Source organism: Lagopus leucura, unplaced genomic scaffold, assembly GCF_019238085.1.
Source record: "Lagopus leucura isolate 7727_CA_CO unplaced genomic scaffold, USGS_WTPT01 Super-Scaffold_702, whole genome shotgun sequence".
Classification (NCBI taxonomy): domain Eukaryota; kingdom Metazoa; phylum Chordata; class Aves; order Galliformes; family Phasianidae; genus Lagopus; species Lagopus leucura.
In genome coordinates this window covers 1,631,676-1,650,178 of record NW_024962254.1, presented here as the reverse complement: position 1 = coordinate 1,650,178, position 18,503 = coordinate 1,631,676, and the positions used below count along the sequence as shown (strand labels likewise).

The 18,503-nt window shown below is 42.2% G+C and overlaps 1 protein-coding gene across 1 annotated transcript in view; it reads left to right on the top strand.

Moving 5' to 3' along the window:
• The window catches only part of TENM4 (teneurin transmembrane protein 4), a 593,945-nt gene that overhangs the window by 522,728 nt on the left and 52,714 nt on the right, over positions 1 to 18,503 (top strand). The window contains exons 20-24 of the mRNA XM_042862497.1: positions 3,299 to 3,566; positions 5,732 to 5,875; positions 6,881 to 7,130; positions 9,751 to 9,771; positions 16,556 to 16,788. Of these exons, the coding sequence (XP_042718431.1) occupies positions 3,299 to 3,566; positions 5,732 to 5,875; positions 6,881 to 7,130; positions 9,751 to 9,771; positions 16,556 to 16,788 (916 nt within the window). The remainder of the gene's footprint in view (positions 1 to 3,298; positions 3,567 to 5,731; positions 5,876 to 6,880; positions 7,131 to 9,750; positions 9,772 to 16,555; positions 16,789 to 18,503) is intronic.

Sequence of the window (18,503 nt, the reverse complement as noted above, 5' to 3'; positions counted from 1 at the left end):
AAATAGCAACTGAAGGTAACAGAGTCTGTCATATAAGAGAAACTCCTATTACAACAGTGTCCTGACTGTACTTCGTTAATGCACTACTTTTTGTTCTTGTTCTGGGTATACATACAATATAAAATAACTTGTCTATAAGTTTCTGCAGCTCCATTTTATAATACACAGGCCCCAGTAGAAAAATGTTAAATATAATAGAAGAGTGTATTGCTGGAAGGAGTTGACAAGCAAATGCAGGGCTGGGAAAAAAATTCTGAGAAGCTAAAGGAGTGGGCAGGCAGGAACTTATGAGATTGAAGAAAAAAATGCAGTGCTCTCTACATAGATTCATTCAAAAGACCAGATGACACATTTTTAATGTGTTTGACTCAGATGTCTCAACACAGATTTGGTGACTTTTAGGATGCCCTGAAGGGTCTCTTCAGAACTCTGAGTGTAGTTTCAGAGGGATGGAGATCTCAAAAAGGTCCGTGTCAGATCTGTCACCCCCATGCAGAGGTTTTGGAGATCTCAAAGGCACTACATTCCTGTGTTACAGTCCCTGAATCAGGCCCTAAATGCTTTCCTTTGTCAAAATTCCTTCTCAGCATTGTATTTAATATTTTAAAAAAAGAAAAAAAAAAAAAAAGCCAAGTTGTAGCTTGCCTTGTCTATTGGCAAAATGAATTTTGGTGCATTCAGAGTATTTTAAAGCTTGTTTTCACCTGTTCTCCCACCAGTGGCCTATTGGATTATCCTCCACCCATGCCCTGCTTTGTTGCTAGTTTAGTACTGCTTACAAACTACAAATGCATTTTGAGCAATCCAAATTACCCTTTGAACCAGCTCTTCAAGCAGGCACCTTTAAAGACAATCCCCTACACTGGTACTTCTGTACTGACCCTTTCTCTGAAATGGCAAATGGCAGAGACAGATCGTGACAGAGAGAAATAATTATTTTTGACAGGAATTTGAACCAGGCGTTGCAAATAGTACCTCAGTGACAATTACTTCTGCCTGCCTTTTTCCTAACGGGGTTACATATAAAGACAGATTTGATACAAGGGACCACCTTTACAGCAGCTTGGCTCAGCTGGTCTCTGGTTGAGCCTGGTCCCAGACCAGCTTGTTGCTGAGCTCATAAAATACCTTTTAAAATTCCTAGGTTTTCCCAGTTCTGTCGTTTTTCACCCTCCTAAACACTGAGATATGTAAATTGAAAAGGCTGCATTAGAGATAGTAAATATTTATGAGCACAGTGGAACAGCACTTTAACTTCTGGATGCATCCTTTGGTCAAGTGCTGAAAGCTCGGAGGTTGTAAGTTACCGCTTGAAGAAGTGCTAGGCCTTGGATAATAACTTAGAAGAGGTCTTTTTCAGGGGGCAGATTGCATCTGTCGTCGTTTATAGCTCTGACTTTAAGAGATGAAGCAACTGTAAGAGATGAACAACTTGTCACATCGGGGAATTTTACTGCTCCCATGTAGGAGCAGAGTGTAGGAGGCACAGATGTGGCTTGGAGGACACCAGTGCAGCTGTGATCCCTTTGCGATGGAAGCGTATCTCGACCCACCTGCCTTCCAGCCTCCATGCCCTTGGTATAACGAAAGCTAAATATCGCTGGGGAAGTATTTTCATGGCTCATCTGGGGTCCAGCACATGAAATATTGCAGAAGTGATGCAGGAGAGCACAGAGCTAGTTCTGACCTTCTGACACATCCTATTATCAGCCCAAGTTTTCAGACTTGCTGCTAAGATTCTATCTTCATCTTTCAAACTTTGCTAAAGGCTGCTGCCCTGTGCTGAAAATGTCCAGTGTTTACCTAAGGATGAAGTTTTCTGGAAGGGGAAAACTAATCTCACTTCCCCAAAGAATTAAGGAAGAAATGCTCCTTTTTTCTAATCAGTATTTTGCAGGGGAGAAGCAGCATGGTGTTGGAGATTGCCTTCCAGAAAATGCCTGTGCATTTCCCTACCTAAAAATAAATAAATTAGAAAGGACTTCTAGGCCTTATTATACTTTGGCAGGTAAATTACCTGAAAATCCCATCTTTACTGAGTCTTCTCTGTTTTCAAAGCAGATAAAACTTTCCCTACTGTCTCTCCAGTTCTTCATGAAATTCTGTACTGGGACAACTGACTGTCCCGATCAGCCAGAATCACAGAATCATAAAGTCAAAGAATCATAGAATCATTAAGATTGGAAAAGACCACTAAGATCATCTAATACAGCTATCAACCCACAGCCACCATGCCCACTGAAACCACATCCCTCAGTGCCACATGTACACAGTTCTTGAACACCTCCAGGGGGAGTGACTCCACCACCTCCTTGGGATACCCCTATAGTAGTACACTCAAAAATACCACTACTGCATGGCTAGAGGAGAAAACAAAGCAACACACCTAGGATACTGATGAATTTGGAAAAGAAGAGAAAGGGATAATGCTAGCAAGGGGAAAGAGGTTGACTGTGGCAGATCAGGTCAAGAGCTTCATAGCGCAGCTAAGAGGGAAAGAATTCTAAGCAAACGTCCAGATAAGTAGGAGCAAACATGAAGGCTGAAAAAGGGCCAGGGCCAGGATAAAAAGAGAAAAGAGCTATATAGGGCAAAGAGGTGAGGTGAGAGAGGAGCAGTTACAGAGAGAGATTGGTGAAAGGAGATCACTGAGACATGAGTGAGCCAGAGGAGGGAGGATGGGAGCACAGTTAGTGACATGGATAATGGCAGGTTACCATCAGGACCAGGAAACATCTGTGAGGATACAAGCCAAGTAGGACTTGATATTTTAGTGGGATAAAAAGGCAAGAGGCAAAGATTAGAAAAATAGACTCGTAGAATGGCTTAGGATAGAAAGGATCTTAAAGATCATTGAGCTCCAACCTCCCCGCCATGGGCAGGTTTGCAGCCACTAAATCAGGCTTCCCATCAGCACCTGTTGAAAACTACCAAGGCAGCAGAGAAAATGAAAGCTATACTGATGGACTGGAATCCTCTCTTACGCCAAGCTCCTTTCACCTTTAGGAGTCCATGTACTCCTTTTAGAAGAGAGTCCCATTGTAAATATTCACTTAAACCTGGTACTTTCTACTGCTATTCTCCCACGCTATAGAGATGGAGAAAGAGGAGTTTTCCTGGCTTTCACAACTAACTCCATGAATTACATATATAATTTCATAATTGATGCCTACTAGGTGTACTTTTTTAAACAGAACTACCAGAGCTTTTATAAAGGTGTGTTTGATTAATTGCATCTTTGCTGCCATTTCCTGTCTGCTCGCTGCTGATTTAACATCTCCCGATTGCTTTTCCACAGGCTCTGCAGGAGGAGATTAACGTTTCTGGTAGTAAAATAAAAGTGAGTTACCTGAGCAGTCGCACGGCTGGCTACAAATCAGTCCTGAGGATCAGCATGACCCACCCCACCATCCCCTTCAACCTCATGAAAGTCCACCTCATGGTGGCCGTCGAGGGACGCCTCTTCAGAAAGTGGTTTGCAGCTGCTCCAGACCTGTCCTATTATTTCATCTGGGATAAGACAGATGTCTACAGCCAGAAGGTGTATGGGCTTTCAGAAGCCTTTGGTAAGTGACCTCAGGGCCTGTGTTTCTTTTTAGAAGCCGCTAAGTGGCAACGCAGAAGCCTTGTCGCAGATCGATACAGTCCAACTGCTAACGCATAAAATGGTCCCTGCTGGTTCACTGCTGTTTCCTTGGAGAGGATAGGGCCCAGCTGTTCAGGCAGCACGCATTTTCCCAGCAGAAGAATACTTATCTATTCTCTGGCTCTTGTCCCAGCATATACATCCTGAGCTGCTGCTATCGTATCCGTACAGAAGGAATGAACTGGGACCAGAGGCATTTGGCTATTTCTCACCTACAGCTGAATGTTGTCAGCGCTTCTTTGAAATGAATCCCTAGAACGGAGTCCTAATCTCTTCCCCTCCTTCTGCCTGACTCTCAGGATTACCCTCATCTCATAGTTTCCCTTTTGTTACCTTTTTAAGAACATCATCCCAAGCTGGGCTGCCTTGCACAGTCAGTTACGCCTGCAAAACACTGTCAGAAGCTTCATGTCAGAGGACAGACAGCCTCTGCATGCTCAACATGCCACGTAGGATCATAGAATGGTTTGGGTTGGAAGGGATCTCAAAGATATCTAGCTCCAATCCTCCTGCCATGGGCAGAGTTACCAACCACTAGATCACACACTAGATCAGTTTGCCCAGGGTCCTGTCCAACCTGGTCTTGAACATCTCCAAGGATAGGACATCCACAGCTTCTCTGGACAGACTGTTCCAGCATCTCATCACTCACTGGAAAATTCCTCTGACATCTAATGTGTGATGCTGCCAGGAAGGAAGTGTTTTGAGTGTGTAGTGAATAGAGGTGGTGCTTCTCTGCAGTTTTCCCTTTCCATCTGATGAGCACCCAGAGCAAATACAGTCAAAGATCTTGAAGGTAGACCAGCCCTTGGTAGAGAGAGCTATTAACAAGATGGGAGAGATCTTTAACAAATAGATATCTTTTTGACAGAAGGATGGTGCCCTGATTCCTCATAGCCTCACAGAAGATAAGTCTCTTTCTCATCTTGTTTTCTAAGAGGGAGAGGATGTGCATTTCTTGTACTCAGTCACTAAACTCAGCTGTTTTGAGCAGGCTGAGAGATACAACTTGCTGAACCTTACCCAGTCTGGATCCCAGAATGAGAGCTGTGCCTTCATAGCATGTATTGAAATACTATGTTTACCTGCTCTGTGAGATGCTAGATGAGCAGGTGATCCCAGCATACTGCACAGCTCTGCAGTCCCAGGATTCTCAAAACAACAGCACTCAGGCTTTTAATGCTTTCATCCACTAGCACAGTGGAAAATATCAAGCCTTCATTTCCTGAGCTACATCTCCCCCTCTGTGAACTTTCAAAAGGCTGTATTTGGTGGGGGATACTGAGTTCACTTACAGCTCAGCACTGTTTTGGAGATCAGACTTTCTTTTTTACTGGCAAAAAATTAGCCATGTAATTGCTTTTCATTTGTGCAGAACTTACAGTTTTCCTCTGTTCCAGCCATTAGTGCTGGAAAGATAAGGTAGGGCAGAAGAAAAGCAGGCCAATAAAAAACAGGATCTTGATACTTCTGAGAAAACCATAAAGGAGCCATTATTCTGTCAAAAATATGATTCTTCTTCTGACATAATTTTATTCCTAAATAACTCCAGTATGTGTAGCAGGGTTATGAAAGACTCTGATTAGACATCAGAACAAGCAAAACTGTGTTCTTCTTTATACCTTGTTGACGTTATCAATGACCACAAGTCAGCCTCATCTAAAACCGATGTCCATTCTTTGCCCATTGCTTCATTTGTAGTAAGGCCATGATATTCATCAAATTCCTGACATGCAGTCTTACATTAAAGATGGCAGATAGATTAAAATCCTCCTACTTAGGAATACAGCATTGCTTTACATTCTAGAATAGTCATTGTTTTAAGATATGTCTTTAAAACAGTGCCTTTTAAGTATTTAGCACATTTGTCCAACATCTACAACTCTGTCGACCTTTTTTAAATGCAGATGGCCTTTAAAGTGGGAAACACTGCAAGTCCACGTTATGATGATGGCATTTTAAATGAAATAGGCAGTGGAGTGTAGTATTGTTCCTACCCAACTCAGCTGAAATTCTTAGTGTGCAGACTGCATATTTCCAGGTTACTAATCTGGGGGGGCTCTTTTGTTTCTCTCTTGCTCACAGTTTCCGTGGGTTATGAGTACGAGTCGTGTCCTGACTTGATTCTGTGGGAGAAGAGGACAGCTGTGCTTCAGGGTTATGAAATTGATGCTTCCAAGCTTGGAGGATGGTCCCTGGACAAACACCATGCCCTCAACATACAAAGTGGTAGGTTGTCTGTAGCACATAACCAAGGAATACTGCGGTACAGCAGGGCTCAGTTGCTTATCATTAAGAATTAAAAGAAAAGGGGGGAAACCTGATCAACATAAGAACTTTACCCTGTTTTCTACCAACAAATTGTTTATGGAATCTACATTTAGAAACAATTTGGTGCATGTAAATCCAAAAGAAGCTGATAATGGTGAATCAGATGAATGCCCATGAAATATATAGGCACCCCTAACTTTGTATTTTCTTTAAAAAAGTGATTACCAAGGAAAATAATCCTAAAATAAACAAAGAGAGTGTATTCAAGTTGTCACTAGCAGTGATTATAAATCCACCCAGCCACATTATGCAGCGTGCAGGTGGACTTGCATAAATGAGAAGCTTCATGGGTTATAAGGGAAAATGGAAGGCTCCAAAGTCCTTGAAGAGAGTTGAGGACAGCAACAGGGAGACCTGAAAGGTGATCAGAATGCAATTAAAAGATGGAAGCACTGTCTGTTTCTGAATGGTAGCAGTGAGATGGGAGCAAATATCTAAATTCAGCCCACACCGTGGCTGAAAAGACTACGCTTATAGTGAACATACACCGAGCTCCTCCGAGCTTTGTAGATGAAACATTCCTCTAGAGAATGTGCCACGGCTTTCTTGTCTCTCCTCTTTTCATGAGCTATGTGATTTATTTATTTATTTATTACCTGGTAGCCTGCAAACTACAGGGCAGACAGGAGCAGAAAAGGAAAGTGAAAATTCGTGAGATGCTGAAAAGTGTATTTCATTCACAAATATAAGCAGCCTTGTTCTCCCTCTGTGCATTTACCTCGTGAGGAATGAAATGGGCCAGTAAAAAAAAAATGCTTGCTTCAGATAAGGTAACCTTCCTTGCAGCAATCACAGAACAGTACTATGAAAACGGTACACCTCCTTGCCACTTCCAGCAGTGCCATGTATCCTCCCTGTGAATCTCAATTTCTTGATTTTGTTATTACTGTTTTCTCTCTGTAGGTATCTTGCATAAAGGAAACGGGGAAAACCAGTTTATTTCCCAGCAGCCTCCTGTAATTGGAAGCATTATGGGCAATGGCCGTAGACGTAGCATTTCTTGTCCAAGCTGCAATGGTCTTGCAGATGGGAACAAACTCCTGGCTCCTGTTGCTCTAACGTGTGGATCTGATGGAAGTCTTTATGTTGGAGATTTCAACTACATCCGAAGAATCTTTCCCTCTGGCAATGTCACCAACATACTGGAACTAAGGTACATCGTGCTGCATGTGGCTGTTATAATTATGCAGTTAAGCTCTGCACAGTCTTGCATACCCAAAAGGAAAATAAGAAAAAGTTATAATAGAAAGCACAAGAAGAATGGAAAAGAAAAGAAAAAATAAAACCTGTCCAGATTTGCCTCTTCTGCAACTATGCTAATTTTGACTTACACCAGAGAAAATCTGGCCAAGCAAGTTCATCACATACTAAAAATATTGTCAGATTTTTGTGCTGCTAAATCAAACTGTGGTAATGTCTCCCGTTTGGTCTGCTTGTAGGCCAGTGGGAATTCTTAAAATTAACAACCAGCCTCCAGGATAACCCAGACTTGGAAGGACACAGCAGTGATGACAGTACGTAGAGGTTAATCAGGATAGATGATCATTCATACTTAAGACAGGATGATCACCTAGGGAGTCACAAACCCGAGGTTTTTCTGGTTGTTTTCAAGGGACAAACACATATTGGCTCCCTCTAGTCTCCAACTGAACAGCTGTTATGGGATGAAGATATAGATGGAACATCTTAGAGTACCTGAAGCGTTTCATTTTACCTCAAAATAACAAAGGAAAACAATATATCAGGAGAGACTTTGGAGGCCTGTTAAAGAGCAACCACTAAAAATAATGAAGGGTACAGAACATTACAGATTTATCACAAGTTCTGAGGAAATTAAATAGATTGTGACTGGAACTGAAATTTCATATTGACTTCAGTAGTAATATTCTTCATTTGTAACATTTCTATAACAATTTACAAAACTTCAAAGCACAAGAGCCTGGTTCTGGACTCTTCTTGTGGACGGAGTAGGCTCACTCCAGGAATGTCACTGGAGTTAAACCAGTATTTTTGAATGAGGCTTCTCTACTTGGAGAACCTGATCCGAGAGCTCAATATGAAGTTTGCATTATAGGACTGTTGGCACTCCCATTTAGCTCTTAAGATCTGGTCTGAAAGAGAATTTCCCAGAAAGCAAGAAACCCTGCTATATTCTGTTTTCACATTCTGTCTCTGGGAGACAAAAGTAAGGCCCTGTTTCTTCAAGGAGTGCCATGTGGAGGGCCCCATCACAGCTGACCAGAACAGCAGGATCCCATGCAGCACTGCTTTGCATTACCATTTGCTCCACAAAGCTGCGGGTGAAAAATAGCATCTGCAGCAGTACTTGTTTCTATGATCCATTTAGTCCCTTGTTAACAAGCACACTACAGTCATTAGGCCCACAAGACCTTGCTGAAGGCTTGATTTGGCACACAGAGCTGTAGATTGTGGTGTATGAGAACAAAATCCAGACAGCTGTCACAAGGTTGGCACCTGCAGAATAGATGTCTTGCTCTGCCCACACAAAGATGACAAAATCAGTTGTTGTTGGATATGGAAGCCCACAGTGACATGTTTAGAGAGGGCTGTAGTTCCTTTTGAGTAAATAAGCAAAGAGCTGATGTATCTATTCATTTGTGTGACAGACAAATACATATCTCATATTCATAAGGTGAGAAAGTGGGATAAATCTTCTGTACTGGTCCACATTAAAGAATATAGTATTCTTCTAGTGCCAGAAAGTTATTTTAATGGCCAAAGGTGAGATTTCCAGAAGATCCTAGGTGATTTGGGGCCAAAATCCCATTGCAACTCATTGGGATTAATATCTCATTCCCAGAAGTACAATTTGGAAAACCCAATCTCTGTTTCATTGTCAGTGGAAATACCAGACCCGGTGGAGGTTTTAAAGAGTGTTTCCTGATTGGAAAAGAGAAAATTGGGAGCCTTGACAGAGTGGCCTTGCTGACTTTTGCGTAGAGCCACAAATTTACTCCAGATTTAAATCTGCTGGAATGATTGCTGCTTCATCTGTGCAAACACTTAGGTTACTGGATCTAATAAACATTTCTTCACTCTGGTGTGCTATAAAGTACATGGGTTCAGATGCAGGCTGACTAAAAGCAGTGGAGGAAAACCATTGCTTTTGCATTAAATAGAGTTCGCTTGTGCCTTCTCAAATCAGCATCTCTGTAGAGATTAACACCCTCACTATTTGGATTTAGTCCTTTTTTTTTTTTTTTAATTTTGTTTTGTTTTTGTTTTTTAAGTGTAGCGTTCTGTTGTAGAGAGGGGTCACAGATAACTGCAGCTGGATATGTAACCAGACCCATGAAATATGTCCATCTCGGGATTATTCAGTTCTTTGGACTGGAGTTCCTGAGGTTATGGCAATGAACTGCCACCCACAACGGTGCAATTGGGAAGTTACCTTTGTAAATCACAAAATACTGCTTTGAGTGCTAGTGAAAAAAAGCTGTGCAGATATCTACTTCCACATACATTTAGCTCTGTGTGATAAAGTCTGCCTGGCCCTATCTTTTACATTAAGTGGATAACTCCAAGCAGGTGAGATCCTACTTCCTTTGTGATATGCAGTGATACATAAGTGAGCTCACTGACAAGTAATATCCAATATAAAATATATCAGTGTCATTCCAGCTAAGTCTTTATTTATTATTGCATTGTATGATACAGTTACTGTCAAGTTTTCAATCTGCTAATAATGCTTCGAATTGAGCCGCTAACACCTCATTCTTTCTTCTATTCCCTGCTTTCCTGTCTTCTGTCAGAAATAAAGATTTCAGACATAGGTAAGCCAACCAGTGGAGAATTCTTATGCTGCTCCCTGTCTTGTTGCATGTTGTTACACAGTGAGCCACGAGTGCCATTTCCAGATGATTCAATAGGAAATGAAGCTGCTGTGATTAAAACTGGCGTAGGCGATCAGTCATCAGAATGGGGAGCCATTAATCACAGAGCAGAATCACACAGACTTTGGCATGATCTGTTGCAGTCGCAGACAAGGAAATATAGAGACAAGAGGAGTGCCTAAGGAGGAGGGTGTAAGAAAAGCGGGTGGGAATTAACCAAGCAAGTCAAGAGAGAGCAGCTCCAGGACACAAGTCGCTTGAAGAGCTTTGATGGAAAAATGATCCTCATTTGGTGGTGGAATGTCTTCCTTTTGAGCTTTGGGGTGAGGACGGACAAAATGAAAGGTCAGATGTACCTAAGGAATAAGATTTTGTAAATGTTCATCAATTAGAACTCTCCACAGAGAGCACTCACATTTTGTGAAAGTGCACAAGGCTTAGCTAGGAGGTAGTGCAACACAGAGCCTTAATCAGGAAGTGCAGTAAGAAAGGAAGTAACAACAAGGAAACAGCACGACAGAGAGATTCCTCAGTTGTCTTTGTCATTAAGAATATTTGTCACTTGGGCTCACTGGAGTTGCAGTGAGTTTGATCCAATCAATTTTGTTCACGAAGATGTCAGCCTGTCATTGTTTGTGTTTGCAAGGACTTCTCTGGCTCTGACAAGTTTCCCATCCTTTTTCCCAGATGCTTTCAATATTAGAAGGCTAGGCTGCAGAGTTGGGATGTTTTTGGTTTTGTTTTCTATTTGCATTTGGGAACCTTTTTTTGCTACATGCTTTTTATTTATGTTTCTTTGGCTTTATAGAGGCTGTGCAAAACCAGAAATGTTCATTTTGTCTGCATGCCTGGAAATGCAGTGGAGTAGAAAGTGTTTTTTTGTCTTATTGCCAAAACATTAATGAAAGACTGATTTTTCCCTCTATAATGAACTGGCCCAAAGCTTCTAGTTTGGCTGCAAGGCTGGTACTCAAGACCTTTGCACCAACTATCTTCATCAGGCTGAGTTCCAGCCCCCAGCTCCTCTTTCACATCATTTGAAGGCAATAGAAAAACTAATTTCTCTTTGGAACAGCCAGGTTGTATCCTTAATGACCTAGAAATACATAGCCACTATCCTTAATGACCTAGAAATCCATAGCTACAAAAGTGCACCTACTTTGACAGTGAAGGAGAGCAGCTGTTACAAGAAGTGTTGTTCTATATGAAGGCAATAACTGAGCCAAGATATATGGACTGGCCACAAATGCTGCAGATGCCACCAGAGCTTTATGAATTTTGCAGGGCTTCACTTTGGGCAATTCCTAGAAAATAAGCAATTAAATGAAAGCAAGCAATGAAAGCATTCCCTCTTCAGTACAGTCCAAAGGTGTCTGATAAGGGTGGAGGAGAGGAGGAGCTCTAGATCAAATATTCCCATCTGAGGCTGCATTAAGAGAGTCATCCACGTGAGCTAGCAGCTGTTCTGTGTCGTTTTGCCCTAACAGTTCTTGTTAGGAAGCCTCTTCATTCCTGAGCCACCGCAAAATGAGCGGGTGTAGTCTTAGTTACAGCTGCAGTGCTCTGAGCTCCATAAGGTTCTAAGCTTGACATCATTGGCAGGGAATAGTTGCAGAGAGATTCAGTTATGGGAACCTCAGTGGTTTGAAAAAGCTGCAGTCCATATGCAGAAATTTCCTCAATTCAGAGAAAAAAATATTTCCTCCCAGTTATGTCACCTGCTGTGATCTTGCTCTCCAAAGGCTCCACAGCTACCATCTAAGAGGCTTTGCTTTCCAGTGCAACATGGGTTTGCTAAGATCTAACTCTGTTCTAACAGCCAAAAAGACTGTGGGCCAACATGGAAATGTCTGCCAACCCAAAAAGCATCACCAAATAGTGATCTCTCCCAGTTTTACACCTATCTGTCATTTGACGATAGATGAATATGAACTTTCTCCCACATGTCTGTGTATGGACCTGTCTTGATGGGCCAATGGAAGGTAATGGCTTTTTCCAAGCCTGGCAGTAATAATTTGCCGTTTATTAGTGTTATCTTTTCTCTGCAGGAACATGGAGGGCAGTGAAGCATTTCTGTCTAGCAAATACGCAGAAAATGGCCACACATAGATATATTCCTCCTTTCTTCTTTCCGTTCATACTTCAAAGAGACAGTTGCCACAATTAGTTGCAAAAATAAATGTCTGAGAAAACTGCCCTAGGATCAGATCAGAAGTCCTTTGCAGTTTGTGGGTTGGCTTACGGCATCGCTATGAAGTTTTATTATCCAGTCTGTGACACTAGAAGAGTTTTGGGCATCGCACACCAACTGAAAACACTAAAAGGCCAAGTGTAAATTCAGCTCACTGCGCTGTGTGGCCTCCTTATGTGCTAATCTATTGAATGTCACCCAGGGAGAAAAAAAAAGCCCAATACCTCACACAGGCAGTAATAAAATCCTCTGTTTGTGAGCTGCAGGGTGCTGAGCACGGAGCCATGGAAACAGCCCCATAGAACAAAAATTCTTGACTTCAGGAATTCAGTTGTTCTTTAGTCACCAGCAAATGCATGTGGCCAGCAGGGCTCAGAGGGGAAGAGGGCAGCTAACACAGAAAGTTTTACAGGGATGGTTTCATGTGCTGAAACAAAGAGATCAGACCCAGAGAAGCACCAGAGTTCTATTCAGATTATCTGTTAGGGGTAACTACTGAACCCCAGTGCAAACCACAACCATACTGTTACCACTGACAGAAGTTGTCCTTTGTAGGAGTTGATAGATGGCCTTGCACTTGAAAAACTGAGATGCAGTTCATCTTGTAACATAATGGTTATAAATGTCAGATGAATCATACCTAAAATTTGTCATTTCTCTCTATTGACATAAAGACAGCCACAGCATCTGCCTCGTAGACATGTGAAGCTCAGTTAGATCAATCCCTGGCTTTGAACAGAAGTCGATGAACTAGAAGATGCAGACTTTATTATAGGTAACCTACTGAAATCAGGGACCATCTCTCTTTTCCCAGCTTTGTTTCTTAGAGTCTGATTTCCCATGCTGGAGCAGGAGGTCCCGTCTTCAGGCTCCTCCAAAACACAGGCTCTGTGCCAAGGGAATTATGACAGCCTGTGCATCTATCATAGAACTGCAGAAACAATCTAGATGAGTGCAACGTCTGCCTATCCACCTAGTGTTCTTATCACTATGAATCTTGTAAGCTGAGAGATACCCAGAGAGTGTTGGCACTATCCTGCCCTAATAAGCAGAAAAAACAAGTGGACAAGGCAGATGTATGGGGGAGCCTATATGCAGCTCCAACCATTAGGCATCCCTGTGAATTTGAGAGATTTCCACCTGCTATCATATCACATTAAGCATATAGGCAAGCCATATCACCTTCCTTTTGCTTTGGAGTGCAAGGCTTCTGCTTACAAGACTGTCCTAATTCCCAGTGACTACACCATCATGCTTGCTATTACCCACTAAGAGTCTGGATTCGGTAGGGATCAGCTCACCCCATCCTTTCAACTTGGTTTTGTTGCTTCAGGGAATTAAGCTATCAATACAGTGCTCAAAGTTTCTTCTGAAAAAATCTTAATAGGAGGAGGAATGATCTGAATTGGAAATCAGCTCTTTCCCCTCAGCCCATTCCTAGTGATGGCACTCTCAATATGGGGGATAAATACTCTTAAGACTACAAACACTGTAACTGATCGTCTTTTGAATAGTGGAAAATCTTGTCTTTTGTTTTGCTCCTTTATCTAACTGAGCAATGAGAGAGGATGAAAGGAAAAGACAGAAATCTTCTCTGCTTTGCCCCAGGCAGATTTATTTCACTTGTTGCTCAGTTCAGCCCAATTTGCCACTCAGATTTTTCCTATTGATTGTGACTTTAAATAAAAAGAAAGGCCATCAAATTCCCAGCTCCAGTGCTCATGCATTATCACAGATGAAGCAAAGCAAGTTGGGAACTTTTACAGCTTTTTTGTTTTGATTTGTTGGTTATTTGTTGTTTTGGTTTTTTTTTCCACAGTATTTTTACATTATGCTTATTCAACATCTCTCATCCTTTGATGAGATTTGAAGGATCTCAAAGTGTTCAACAAAATCTCCAGTGTAGAACACTATGCAATTCATGTGAGGTCAGAATGTGACTCTTTCCCTGTAGTGCAAACTGGCAGCCAAAACCAGTGGGTAAATTCCAGCTAGTTCATTTCTAACAGTCTGTGTTTTAGCATCCCTGCTTCACAGCACTCCATTGAATAAGCCATCCAAGGTAGCCTTCCTACACACAACAGCCCCAGCAGTGCAGAGGAGACCATAATGAGCCTTGCCTGTAAACATAAGTCTAGCTGATAAAGATGACCTAATGCTTCCTAATGCTCACACAGCTGAAAAGACAAGTTTCACAGAATCACAGAACCACAGAATCGTAGAAGTTGGAAGGGACCCCTGGAGATCTGCCTGGGCTGATTGCCCACCGCCAGCTCAGAAAGCCCAGGGCCCTGCGCAGCCTGGCCTTGAGCACCTGCAGGGATGGGGCACCCACAGCTCTCTGGGCAGCAGTGCAAGGGCCTCACCACCCTCTGAGTAAACATTTTTTTCCTAACATCCAATCTAAATTTCCCCTCTTTTAGTATAAAGCTATTCCCCCCATCCTATTGTTAGAGCATGTAAGTTGAGAAGCTTGACTAGGTAAAGCAGAAGTTGTTTAATTTCATCCATATGCAGATTGCAGGCTGTAAGACTCGGTGAGAACTATCTGTGCTCTCCAGGCAAAGATGATAGAGAATTGCAAAGTGCCATTAAAAATCTCCTCCTCTTGTCCACCTCCTGTGCAAAATAAAGATTACAAACAGCACAAAAGCCGACTGACGTTCAGCTGAGCTTTGTTGGGACAGTCAGTGAACAATGCAAGGCCCTGATCAAAAGAAATGATGGATTCCCATTGGGAACTTCTTCCACCAGGGCTGAGGCCACTTGCTTAGCGTGAGTGACACACAGGTAAATGAAATAACACCCTACCAGCCTGCTGTCATTGGGAGGGAATACTGATGGAGACTCAACTGTCAGGCTGGAGCTGTCTTGAAGGTCAGAGTACTTTATTTAGCAAGAATCAGTGTCATTTGTGGAAATGGAATCTGTTCACATTTAATAAGATAAATCCCAGGGGATATTCTAGAATAAATCAGAAAGGTGCTTTTTTTTTTCCCCAAAGTAGTAAGTAATTTGAATGAAGAATGTCTTCTTAAACCTGACAGTAATCCAGTAATTTTTATGTGCCTGAAGAGGGGTTAATTCACCTAATGTAGAGGTTGAAGGAGAGAGGAAATTTCTTAAAATGAGGGACAGAGTCAACTGTGATTGACACTCAGCTTTCTAACAGGCTTCTCCTGGAACATTCCACAAGAGCATAACTCTGAACTATGGTCTGTACATTTATTAGAAGTTCTAGTTAGCTGATCAGTTTGGACATTTTTGAGTTGTTCTGGAGGAAAGGAGAGACATTTTTGTACTTCTTCCAATTACTGTTTGGCCTTTCTTAGAAAGATGGAAACCTGTTTTCAGGCAGCAGGTGCTGCAGGTTTCATCTGTCGGTTTCAGGCTTAGAACAGATGCAGCTCAATACACACTGATAGAAAGCTTTTAAGAAAAGAAAGTCTTACCAAGCTATAGATAGAATTCTTCAAAAGCAATTTCTTAAAATTGTTTAAATTATTGTGTTTAAATTAATCTGGTTGTTGCTTCTAGCCAATTCCATCAAATACTTTCCATAATGCAGATACTGGTTTATCATAGAATGGCTTGAGTTAGAAGGGACCTCAGAGCTCTTCTAGTTCCAACCCCAGTTGCAGGCAGGGTTGCTGACCACTGGATCAGGCACCAGATCAGGTTGCCCAGGGCCTCATCCAACCTGGTCTCCAGTACCTCTAGAGACATTATCCATTTTTTCAGTCTTGGATTCATTTAATGTTGTGGCCATGGAGCTAAAAATGTTATCCTTACATCTGCTCACTCCATTTTCATAGCCACCGTCTCTTGTTTAACACGGGTATGATGTTCAGATTCCTCATCCCTTCTTCTGGTTCATGCTGTTATTTAGGGCAAAGTATGACTCTTTAAGGGTCATTTAGTTTCTCCCTTCACGGAAGCCCAGTGAATTTGGTGGTGGCAAGTTCCTTATCTCCATAAGGACAGGAAAGGATGCTAGGCTCTTTGCTAAAGTCAGTGGGATTTACATGCAAGAACACCAGCTAAGCCCCAACGGGGTGATCTTCACAATTATATCTTCAAGTGCTTTATGATTAGGTCTGCATTTGGGTTTTTGTCCTGGGATTTTCCTTGGGAGGGCAGATACATTTATTTTTTACTTTGTTTTCTAGGTCTAGTGTGCTATACCTTCCCTCCACTGTCTGGCACTGCCCTAGCACCAGTTTCAGGGCTACGTTAAGTAAATTAAGTGATCCCAGGCACTGGAACTCAATCTGTAGTAGTTCCTGGCATGTGTTTGTCTTTGTTCAGAAAGCCCTTTCCTTTTCAGTGCCAGAGAGCACTCCGAGGCACAGCAATTGGTCACAGATTGAGCTTGTTAACACACCTGTACTAAGCTTTTCAAATACAGCACTGCTTCCCTTTCCCAGTGTGTCTACCCTGTGCATTTTTATTCTCTAAAGTGCTTATATTGATTGTTGACATAAGGAAGAAAATCATCCCAAAAAATAATAACGTCATGCCCTTGTTTTTCAGCCACAGCCCAGCTCATAAGTATTACTTGACCACAGATCCAATCACCGGCTCCATCTACCTCTCTGACACCAACAGCCGACGTATCTACAAAATAAAGTCAACCACCTCAGTGAAAGACATTGTGAAGAATTCAGAGGTCTTGGCTGGAACTGGAGACCAGTGCCTCCCATTTGATGATACCCGCTGCGGAGATGGAGGCAAAGGCACCGATGCTACCCTTACAAATCCCAGGGGTGAGACTACTTCTTCTCCACAGGCTTTTTATGGAATCTCTCTGAAAGTGGCTTGTTTTGTAATGCTGGAAGAAAGGCCCCAGGATTTTGCAGGCAATTTCAAACCAGTCCTCAAACGCATGCTAAGGGCTTGCCTTTGGAAATAAAAGCGTACATCTTGCTCTCAGCCCACTGTTGAGTGGCTGGGATTAGTGCCAAACCAGAGGTGTGTCGCAATGGGTAAATGTGCAAAGGGCAACAGAATAAAACCACCCATCAATTTTATGCCCACTATAGCTATCCCTCCTCCTTATCAAATAACAGTGGTTGGTCCTTACCAATCTGGGTAAGATTCATTTATGTTCAGTTCACTGAGGCTTTCTTGACATAAAAAATAAGCTCTATAAGTGTTGCTATATATAAAATCCTAACAAGAGTTAAAGACAGCTCAGAGATACATGAAACTCAGGTCTATACATCAACATTAGGTATCATGGCATCTATCTTGAATCTTATACAGAGGGGGTGCTAATTTTGATGTAGGAAGTGGTGTAGTTGAGTATGTCTTCACCTGGCTCATGATTATCTTGCTTATATTTGATAAAAGCACAGTCAAATCAGAATAAAAGCATCACACAACCTTCATGACTGTGAACTAAATTGTTCAAAACAGGTCTAGCCAAACATATGCAGTCCTATGCATAGCCAAGACTTCAGTCTGGCAATCTCAAGGTAACAAGCCCTGCATATGGAGGATGCCATCCCGCCCAGCTGTCCACAGCTCCTTTGAAAAAAACACAGAGTGTAAAGAGGGGGTGGAAGATATTGCTGGTACATATACCCTGTGGTGTTTATGAAGAGAGAAGGACCACTGTGCAGGAATGCTTTTAGAAATGTGGCATTTTTGCCTGCCATGCATCTTCTTGCCCAGATGTTAGGATTGAGGGGAGTTACTTACAGGCTCTTGGCTTGGACATCGGTGTGCTGCAGGTTTCCTTTTCGCTCGCATCTGGGAGTTGTAGCTCCCTCCTTCTTTACCACATCTATTTCCAAGCCCATCCCAGCAGCCTCTCTGCAAATCTCAGGGGTCCCTTAACAACTTGTTTCACAAAGAGCAGACAAGAGGAAGACAGCGGAGCTGTTGTTTCTCTTTCTGGCTGGATTTCTTGGGAAGTTATTTTTCTTGACATAGAGATGACATTATTGTTACTGAATCCAAAAAAACAAAGTGATTTAGTGACCTTTTGTATCATCTGTACTTGTGATATTTTTTGTTACATTTGGGCTAGCTATTTCCTGGCAGGATGCAGAAGAAATTGCCTTGCTAGATCTTCTCTGTGTCAAAGAGCATGGTAGGCCAAATTGCTCCCCCAGGAATATTGAAAGGGCCCAGAATGGATTTCAGGCACTCCAAACTCCCATGAAGTGACTGTTACACTGAGATGAAGTATCGTCAGAGGCATAGAAAGGGAACTACCTGCAAGCAGGTTGAGAAGTAGAAATTGTCTCACTGAAATGAGTGAAAAGAAAATTAGATGACTTGGGCACAGAGATTCAGACAGTCTGACAGATGAGTCACGAGATCAGGGAATCCAGAGATCTGTAATACCATTTTCTGCACCACTTTGTTGTTCAACCAGTGCAAAAGAAAACAACTTTTGTTGGACCTCCATTCTCCCTTGTACAAGATAAGAGGAATATTATTCATCTCCCTGCATTGGTGGAAGTGGCATGGT